The 10,766-nt window shown below is 36.2% G+C and overlaps 1 protein-coding gene across 1 annotated transcript; it reads right to left on the reverse strand.

Moving 5' to 3' along the window:
• Positions 303-10,495, reverse strand: LOC109225343 (beta-hexosaminidase 1). Its single transcript, XM_019389971.1, has 15 exons — positions 10,062-10,495; positions 9,330-9,413; positions 8,417-8,452; positions 8,189-8,300; positions 7,951-8,021; positions 7,737-7,867; positions 6,518-6,534; positions 6,315-6,363; positions 5,405-5,505; positions 3,956-4,015; positions 2,661-2,694; positions 2,067-2,165; positions 1,463-1,522; positions 1,115-1,365; positions 303-803 (listed from the first exon to the last, which is right to left on the reverse strand). The coding sequence occupies exons 1-15, from the start codon at positions 10,404-10,406 to the stop codon at positions 628-630; spliced, it is 1,626 nt and encodes a 541-aa protein (XP_019245516.1). The 5' UTR covers positions 10,407-10,495; the 3' UTR covers positions 303-627.

Genomic DNA, 10,766 nt, shown 5'->3' on the forward strand with positions numbered 1-10,766 from the left:
CCAAACGCCTACTCAGTTCACCCAATACATATGCGGATGAGTAAGCACATACTTGGTTAACTAGTCAAAATATGCGCAAATTGATCAGGACACCACCCTTATTAAAAGATGCAAACCTTTATGTTCCAAAATTTTGAAATGGATTGCTTGAATAACAACAACAACAACAATAATATACCCAGTGTAATCCCACAAATGGGGTCTGGGGAGGGTATTGTATAGGCAGACCTTATCCCTTTTGTGAAGGTAGCATTACTCAAATAAGACGGTAGAAATTATGGAGATTTTCTTTTGGCGCAATATGAAAACAGGAAAGGAATGAAGTAAGAATATGAAATTACAAGTTTTAAATGTAATACCTGGGGCGAAATAATGTCAAATCCCAAGTCTATAAGCATGGAAGTCTTGCACAGATCATCCATTTTTCTCTTATTCACATTAACAAACCACTATAAAGTTACAGTGAAGAGCCCGAGAACTAGAGAGTAAACGACAATCTCAAAGTGGAATCCTTCCTAAGCCCAGGAGACTATACAGCAGCGTCAAGTTGACAAGACTTACTAGTTCACAAGTTTCACAAACTTGCCAGTTCCAGCACACGGATCGAACTAGATGATAAAACACAAGTTATTGTTCATAACATGACCCTGGGCCCAATGGAGGACGTCGAGCATAAAAATTGGTAACTGGAGCAGCTGGAACCCCACGCCTCGTCAAGAGGCATCGAAAGTATTCCAACCTTTGCAATGCAGCTGAAGTAGTATTTGTTGAAGATGTTGCCTCCTTGTCGCTCCACAATCGTTCTAGAAGTTAAACACAAACCAATATCAATGGCAAGCTTGAAATTTCTTCTGGAAATATATATATATGACAGCAAAATGCTAAGTAGAAGGCCCAGTGCTTGAGCAGTGTTTCATAGCCAGTCGTGTGAAATGAAGATGCCAATACCAAAAGTAAAATATCTTGGTTTCAGTAAAAAAGGGTTGTCATGCTTCTGCCAGATCCTTTGAGGAATGCCATCATAACTAAGGTTGTAGAACAATATATATTCGTGATATGCAACATAGTTGAACTAAAATAAGTTTCAAGTAATCAAACATATCCAAGAGAATACCTGCTACAGCTGCAGCCCGTGGCCATATGGTTTGATGAACATCTGAAGCATCAGCGGTTTCACCCCACATGCACGCTTCACCTCCAAGTACAAGTTTTTGCTCGGAAGTACTCTTTATTCCTTCCAGCGGCTCCGTGTAATAGACTTTATCCCAAGGGACATCTAAGTGGTCCAGATACCAAAACCCCTGATTGCTATAAATGCATCTAAAACCTTTTGCAACTGCCTCTTGACAAACACCACCACGTAACCTGCATAACTAAGATGTTCAGATGGTTGTGTATTAACCAAAACAAAAGAAAACCACCATATTACCGATCACATATAACCAGTCAGATTGATGCTCACCAGTTATGCACCACAGTTTGTGGGTTAAGTTTAGACGGAAATGTATTGAAGGTTTCTTCCCTACAATAACAAATTCACACACCATGTCATACATTAGAAAAAAGAAAGAACAAATGGCTGCCTTCAACCCGAAATAAATGCTAAATGCTCGTGATTGCTTTTGAATTAAACAAAATACTGTCCCCTTTCTAGAAAAGGAACTTTTAGTATGCATTGTAATACAGAAGGAGTCATACAATCTCTTTTTACTTATTGTCATATAACTTCATCTCATATTGAACTCTAAAGTACAAGAAACTAAATAAAGGGCCCGACATGTCCTCCAATTACTAATTTTGCAACACGTTTTCAACTCTAATTTTAATGCCTTTGCAAAGTCACAGAAAGGAGATAACCCACAGGACTGTATCTTACTTCATAAGTTCAAAGGAACCACATTCCAACAATATCTTCACAGTGATTTGAGTCTGACTAATTCTTTTAACCATATTCAGTTTATCTTCATCGTCCTTTTTAACTGAATATAAGAAAGAAAGCCATGGATTTACAAGAATAACAGAGCCCTTTCTTTGTGATAGAGGTGAGCATCTATAAGCGAAATTACCAGTTAACAGGTGTCCAGTTATGTGATATAGCTATTTCTTGAGCTCTGAGTACAAAATACTCATATGCATCCTTCGAAGTCATATTATGATCTTGAAGCCTGCAAACAGAATGAGTTTATGAACAGTGCTGCAGAGAAAAATATCAAGATAGCATACATAATTAAAAAGATGACACTGGGCATGTTGTCAGCAAAGGAAGAAGTCATCTAAATCTAAAACACAAAATGCCATAAATAGCACTACGTAGATGGTGAATAATTACTCCCACAGCCCTTTATTGGTATAAAAACGGATGACCTTTCAAACAGCCTGGGACATATTCTCAATGCAAAGTATGTCCTGTACTAACTGAAATACAAATTGGTTGCCACGTAACATAAATACGTGAAACATAAGATGCATATAGGTAAACATAGGACCCCCTATAATCACTCATGATTTTCAGCTTCCTTGACATAAGTCATCAAGATATAGATGCCACTATTATTCATAGGCATAGTGCAAAATCTGCCTGATGGATATTTCCATGACCCGAAACACTAAGTGCATCATTTTTTGGAACTTCATAAAGGACATAAGAAGAGAGAGGTTACCATTGCTTGATGTGTGGCGTAGTTGTCCAACAAGCTGCAAAAAATTAACAGCTTTCAATACTTCTTTTTAATTATTCCTCCCATCCTTTTCTGGGAGAGCTGGAGCAGAGTGCGCAGTTGGTCATGACATCCAACCATATAAAACTTCCAATAAACAAAAAATCTTTTTCATGTGTGTGAGTGCATGCATGACGAATAAGATATGCATATAGTGAGAGTTCTTTTTGAACAAGAGAAAAGGGACAAAAGCTACCGTCAAAAGAAAAATGGTCAAAAGATGTTTATACTTTTCTTCTTGACAACTAATTTAAAGCATATCACCATCAAATGTTTGATAGAAGCCTAGAAGACAACAACACAACAACAACAACAACAACAACAATAAACGCAATCCCACACAGTGGGGTCTGGGATAGAAGCCTAGAAGATAGGGGGGGAAATATTTGCAGTGTTAATGAAAGAAGAAATCCTAAGTTATCAGTCTTATGGATGATCCACAAAAGAAACTCCGGAAACAGAAATCACAACATGATAATGCACTGGAAGTGCTGGGACTCTCAAATGAAGGATAGGTTGCCACTACATGCCCATGAGAGGCTAAAATTATGCACTCACCTAAATTCTATTCTAGAGGTCTCTTCTTCTTTTGCTTCCCCACTATTGAAATGTCTTTACTTAATTATATCTTCAGCGCGCCTCTTTACGTGCGAGCCTGACTCTTTCTCATGGCAAAGCATGCGGAAATTAATTTTTGATGATGCATGGCGGTGAGACTCGAGCCTAGGACCTCTGCCTGCTCTGGTATCTAGCTGAAATGAGTGACCATCTCATCCAAAATCTTTTGGAGAGCAGACTTTTATTAATTAAATTATGTCTTCAATACCCACAAATAGGACGAAAATAGAAAAACAGCACTGTTGTATAGTTCATGTATTCTGCATAATTTCTTTATCTAAGAGAAGAGACAAAGTGGTTTAACCCTTACGAAGAGAACAAGAGTCAACTGCATAATTAACGAGGCGAGGAACAAAAAAGCAAAACTATTCAATTCTGAGACACTTCGTCCTTTTGCTATTGGCTTTGCTGGAGATTTGGTATCTTGAATCAGTATAATTCTAGACCAATGATTCCTTAATCTTCACAGTTTTGACTCTGACAAAATGAGTTATATTGACTTGACATTTGTGGATATACAGATAATTGTTTTCTATTCGTTTTGCTCATTGGAACTTAGTTAGAATTAGTAAAGCAGCAAAACAAAGGAAATTTGTGCAAAATAGCGAAAGAATACTAACTTGTGTTGACCTCATCACCACCTAAGTGGAATAGCTCAAATGGAAAAATCTTCCTCATGTCTACAAAAACAAGGAGGCACATAATCAGTAAACAAGAGGCATGGTCTTCATCAGAAAAAATTACTGAATCGATGATTAGTCACATGTATACTGCAGAGGTACTTGGAAACGCATTCTATTTTTGTTTACTCATGTACAAGAATTGAAGATGAAAACTGGGTATACTAGACACCATAGACATACTAAATGTGTGTGCAGTAAAGAAAAAAATCTGAACTTATAAATTAAGAAAAATAAACAACAGAAGGGGATAGATAGAGATCACAAATAAAACAAAAAAGAAACAAGGAGAGACAGGAAACTCAGAGAAAAGCAAATAGAGAAAACTGCTTCATCAACAAGGTAAAAACCATGCTGATCTGTTACGTGTTTCTTGCTAGTACAGTGGGTATAGAGGCATGGTAAGTAAGAACGAGTGAGGGGCTCAGACAGAAGTTCACAAGATGGTCCATAAACGAATATAAACATATAACAAATGCTACATAAGAATTAACATTTAAAGGAACAACGGAGAATTATAAGTTCAGCTGTAATTTTGTTTAAGCCCTAACTAAACATGAGATAATACTAGAATAAGAAAATATCATGTATAGGACTTTATCTCACACATAAGTCCAGTAGAAATCAGATCCGGATTATGCAACTATTACCTACTTTTATTCAAGAAACTGTATGTCATGTAAAAATTTCGGAAAACAAAAGGGGTGCCATAAAACTGAAAACGAAACTGATCTTCATTTTCAATTTTTTGTGAAGTGTGATAAGTCCTGATAAAGATTATTTTTTAAAGCGTGTAAGCTGTAATCATGAAATCCATCATATAGATGCTCCAAACAGCCATGTTTTTCTACGAGCTCCGGATGCACATACAACAAAGTGAAAAGTCTTGATGGATAAGAATATGAGGGTGCTAACAAATAAATTATTACAGGATACGAGGTACATAGCGAGAGAGATAGAGATTAGAGATGTCATACGAGAAAGGCAATGAAAGAAATGAGAAAGAGAGAAGACACAGATGGAAAGAAAGAGAAAGGGAATGAGACAAAAGAATAAGAGAGAAGACAAAAGCGAGGGGGAGAGAGAGAATTGGGGGGGGGGGGGGGGGATAATGTTATACTCAAATCAATTCATCAGGTGTTCTTCAACTGTTCCAGACAAAGTACATGAGGCCCTACCTTCAAAGTTTAACTAAAAGATAAGATTATGTCTAGGTCTAACTAATAAAGAGGCTCTAATCACCAAAGAAAAGATAATGATAAGTCCAATCAAATATCAGTACATAGGGAAAATATACCCTTTATAGCTACAACAAAGAGGGGAAGATATGCAATTACATAATTCCAGAAAAAATGGGAGAATTCTTCAAGAGAAACCTTCCGAACTAACCTGCCAGGATGCCAGCAATGACATCAAAAGTGTAGTTTTTTGAGACATCTAGCGGCTCTTTACAAGATGGAGAAGGCCAAAGATCAGGGTACCCTGCACCCCTGCATAGTGAATAAAACCAAACTGAGACATGAAATAAATTTATAACACAACTAAAGGGACTGATGACCTACACTGAATAAGAAAATATTCATATTCCTTATAACATTCTAACTTAAATTTTACATCTTTTTTGGCAAAACACTATTACCACCAAAAATGTCCTGACAAAACTAACAAGACAAAGCTCATCTGGAATATTCTTCATGGACCATTCTGTCAATATCCTTTCCAATGTATGTTTATCAACCCAGTTCTTTTAGTGTTTAAGCTTCTTAGTTAGGAGGGAGGACTGGGATTCAAAAGAGTTAGGCAAAGTGTTTATTCCCTGGTATCTCTGTTCTGCTTAGAGGTACAACTACTTTCCCCATGCAAATATCAGATTCTTCTATGTTTTTTTCTGTCTTTTCTCTTTATTTTCGTTTAACATTTCGCTTTCAAAAAAAGCAGGGCACCTTCCTTTATTTCAAAAATCATAGTTAGACTGTTGGAATGGCGAACAAATATGACTGATCTGAAAAGTAAAGATCTCAATACAGAGGAAAAGCTCTTCCACTTGTCACCTCAATAATACATCTCTCAATGTTTTTGTGCTTTTTTCCCAAGCACTGATATCTTAATGCAATACCAAGAAAAACCATACTGGCCGACTTAGCTTAAAACCTGAAGGAGATTTAGTCAGATAAGAGTTAAAGAGCAATTAAGGCAAACCAGCAGCAATTCAAAATCTCAAAGATCCATAGTTTGCTAAAAAGAAGCTCAATAGACCCAAAATGGTACGAGGGAAACACCAATTCTCTAAAGCACATACCATGATTCTGCATGACCTGGAACATCGACTTCTGCCATAACATTGATACCTGTGCAAGTAATATTGCGGTTTAGAAAAGGACAAAATATTCATTCTATTAACTTATCAAGAAAAGTGCAGCCGCATTGCACTAACCAACAATCAAAAAGCATTTAAAGATGAGGTAATGAAACATTTGCATAGACTTCAAAGATGTCACATACCTCTCATCTTAGCAAAGCTTCAATTTGATAAGACATCATGAAGACAAGAAACAAGGAGAACTCTGTCAGCATCAGTTTCTAATATAGGAACATCTGATGAGAAGCAAAAACAGAACAAACAACTGAAACAAATAATAACATAATAGATTATCATAGTTCTAGGAACAAAGAATTGTTTCAATTTTCCTGGAAGCTTTAACAATACCCAGAAACAATTTGAATAAGAGCCTGCGTATTAAAATTAAATAATCAATGTTGCCAGCACTTATTCCTTGCACTCTCCACCCTCTCTCTACCGCCCTTTCCTTTTCTTTTCGGCGGGTGGAAGGTTGCTAAAGTTTGTGTCCGATTCAGATTTGAAATGTTACATCAATCCATTGGTAGTTTATTCAGTAAACTTCTCTCATTGGCCTCCAGATTACAAGTAACAGGCCAGAGCACCCTTTACGCTATGGCTCTTCTGGGATGGTATGAGAAACAACCTTTTTTTGACCGTCTTTAAATGAAAGGAAAAGCTTGCAACTTTAAGTTCATAGTACTCATTCAATTCAACACCAGCTTGCAAGCTTGCAACGTTTATGAAAGTTGCCCAACTAATTGGATAGTTTTAACCTATACTCTAGATGGAACAAAATGATCCTTTTGATGTGTTGAACTAGATCTCAATATAAAAATGTTGACTAAAGCTAAGCTTTAGATTTAATAGTACTCCAATATTTGGTTTGGCTAAAATGGAATGTAATGCGAATAACCAAAAGGGACGACGCCAGACCTTTCTAATCTTTCGGCAAGAGAGGATCAACCAAATACAATGTGGATCAATTCACCAACCCCATAGCGCACACACGCGCGCGCGCACACACACACGCGCGCGCGCAAAACTACCAAATCCTGATCAAACTAGAATTTGGATCCAGTGTGACGTAAGTACTTCACAAAATTGGCCTCTCTAAAGCCATATGAACAATTGTCTAGGATACTATATTTGGTTTACTAACAGCCACTTGAGGTGAAGATTTGAACACCCCCAGTCACCATCCTTTCATTTTTTTTCTTTCTTCTATAAGAAATACGGAATAAATGCTCATGCCTTTGTCCAAAACATATAGGAAATAAAAGAAAAATCACTTCCTGTGCTCAAGGTTATTGAAGAAGTTTTGGGGGAAGATCTTCATACCAAAAAGACTGTAAATTAGCTAAGCCGGGGGGAAATTCTTACTCAACAATTTCATAAGCATCCTCGACAGTGTAGCGTTCCCACTTTGTATATGACCCTTTCCACAAGTTTGGATATGAAGGCACTTCTAGAGGAAATGACTCTTCATCTATGATGTGCCAATGAAGAACATTCTACTGATCCCAATCAGCAATATCAGAAAAGCAGAACCACCCAATTCAAAACTGGGTCAGAAAAATAGGATTCAACAACTTACAAGTTTAGCGTAGGACATGGATTCAATAATTTGCTTGATAATTTCAATTGGCAAATAGTGCCTTGACGTATCTGCAAGAAAATTCAGCAATACAACTAGTAGATCAGTTAGTGTATCTACAGAAGGCAATGTCCATATGTTTTGACTCATTCTCAGAAGTATAACCAGTTACATATTAGATGACCACCAAGTCAAGAATTACATGGATCAGTTTAAAGCACGAAAGATTGGATCTTACCTAGCAGAAGCCCGCGATATGCAAATCTTGGCTTGTCTTGAATAAACCATGGAGCCTTGTGAATTTGCACTGTTTTAACCCCATAATCAAAACTACATAACTGACTCATTGTCTGCAGAATAGGTTTGAACTTTTTGTTATCGGTAAGCATATGAAACTAACAGTCATTAATTCCCTGATGCCACAATGATAAACCAATTCATAATCATGCTCATCCAACGTACGTACCTCAAGTCCTCTTAGTGCACCATAAACAGAATTTGCCTGCAGTATTGACAAAAAATTATTCATGTACTTCTAGGTGTAGGACTCCAACTAAAGAATGTACACTCTAGCACCCTCATTATGTAATGGTAAAATGCAGGGTAAGTGATGAAGACAAGACTTTTGCCTTTTTCTTTTTCTTGATAAGTGGGTTAACACTACGGATTGAAGAAGTTTGTCACTCAGATAAATCTAGACTAGCTAGTTAACCCAGCTATCAGAGATAAACAAAAGAGATGATAAAATACGCTAAGTTTATTATCAGGAGCTAGAGCAAGAGTTATCACCAAAGTTCTCCAAAGATAAGAGAAAGAGTACCAATGCGACCATAAGAAGAATATATCGATAGGAAAGAAGAAAGAATACTAGAAAGTTTTAATAAAGCATAGAATTTTATCTTTCACTTGGGGTGAAAAACAATAAGAACTACAAATGCTTCTGTTTTTTATTTAAAACCCATTACTCCACATTCTTCCGACTCCTTATATCTCTACCTACTAATTTTCTTTGAGCATAAACTTCTCTTCGGTTTCTCCAGATACATTTGAGATGAATGTATGTTTTGAAGTAGAGTGGGTGAATCATTCTCTACATCCTAAGCATTAGATGCATTCTTTAAATTCAACGGAGATTCCTATGAGAGCTTGTGGGCAGAAAAAGGGGTTTAGCAGAAAAGAACTTATAGCTCAAATTAGATTGAACAAGAAATGCAGGGGGGAATACACCTTGCCCCAAGTGGTGACACGCTATAGTAATTTATTCATTTATTCATTTCTTCAAATGTTGACACTGGTTATGAAACATGTGTACGCAACTGAAAAAATGAAGAAGAGTTCCATGGCCTTAGTGTTTTTAACATACTCAACTGTAACTTTACCTCAATCGAGACTTCCCCGATAATGGAGTGCTCATTGCTCTTCGTCACCAATAACGAATAGCTCTCATCAACACCAAGTTGCAGCTGGAAAATGAAATAACGCGATTCAAATCACCAACATAAATCACTTCTAATTTCTCCATAAAATGTCCTCTCTATCAGCTAAAACTTTTAAATAAGGTGGTTCACACAATTCAACTTAATATCATAATAAAGGTTCAAAATTCAATTACTAGGTCATACAGAATCTCGTATTGCAAACATAAATAGATACAAAGAGAATTAAGTTCTACTTAGGTGTAAAAACATTTCCACAATCAAGTAAACTATAAGATAATTAGAGGTATATTCTATGATACGCATTAATTAACAGTGGCGGAGCCACTTTATAGCAACTGACACCCCTTCACGGGAAAAAATACACTATGTAGGTAGGTAAAAAAAATTATATGCATATACACTATATATTGAATCCGCTTGATTTTTTTGTATGTTTACTTTTTACATATTTTGACACCCCTTAGGGAAAATTCTGGCTCCGCCGCTGCGCATTAATTGGTAATTAGGTAAAAATGGTAACTAACATGCTAAAAATTCACTTAATCTTTACACTATTAGTCCATATAACATCCATAAAACTCATATATATTTTTTAGATGACACAGTTCACACAATACTAATCCCAACAATAAGTAAAACAAAAAAGTAATTATTTTCCTAAAATAAAATTACCTCGTCGTTATCGGAATGAACAATGACAGTAAGCTGAGTAACATCAAAAAATTCACCAGATTTAGAAGCGTGCTTGAAAATAATCTTTTTGTATCTCTCAAAAGCTTGTTTAACAATAACAGAACCACCACCATTGCCAGTAAAAACAATAGATAAATTGGGATCAACAGTAAGCGTATCGTTACCGAAAGTGAATTGAGAAGGTAAAGGCCATAGATATGTTAATGATTCGTCGAGCTTTGTAGTTTTATGAAGCGTTGACTTTATAGAACGAGCGTTGAGTAATGGGAAAATGAAGAGTAAGAAGAAGAGGGTTTTGAGTAGAAATTGGGAATTTGAGGACATTTTTTTGGAGGATGAAATTGTTTATTGGAAATGGAGAATGTGGAGTATATATGAAGATATGATTTTAGTTTTTGTTTTTGTTTTGAAAAGATAGGTTAGTAGTTAGGTCAATTGAATGACTGATGGTGTGTCACTGGTTTTAACTGTTGGCGCTTTCTCTTGTACTTTTATCTCTATCTTTTTCGTCTCTGTTGCACTTCACCTTGTTCTCGAGTCCGAAACTGAAATAATACCCTTTTTTGGCACAAAATAAGTTTATACAGTGTAAAAAAAAAGGTTACATTTCTACGTAAAATACACTGTAATACTCTGTTTTACTTTAATGGAAAGTTAGCCGTTAAAGTTAAACACAGTATGATA

This window comes from Nicotiana attenuata, chromosome 5 (assembly GCF_001879085.1).
Source record: "Nicotiana attenuata strain UT chromosome 5, NIATTr2, whole genome shotgun sequence".
Taxonomy (NCBI): domain Eukaryota; kingdom Viridiplantae; phylum Streptophyta; class Magnoliopsida; order Solanales; family Solanaceae; genus Nicotiana; species Nicotiana attenuata.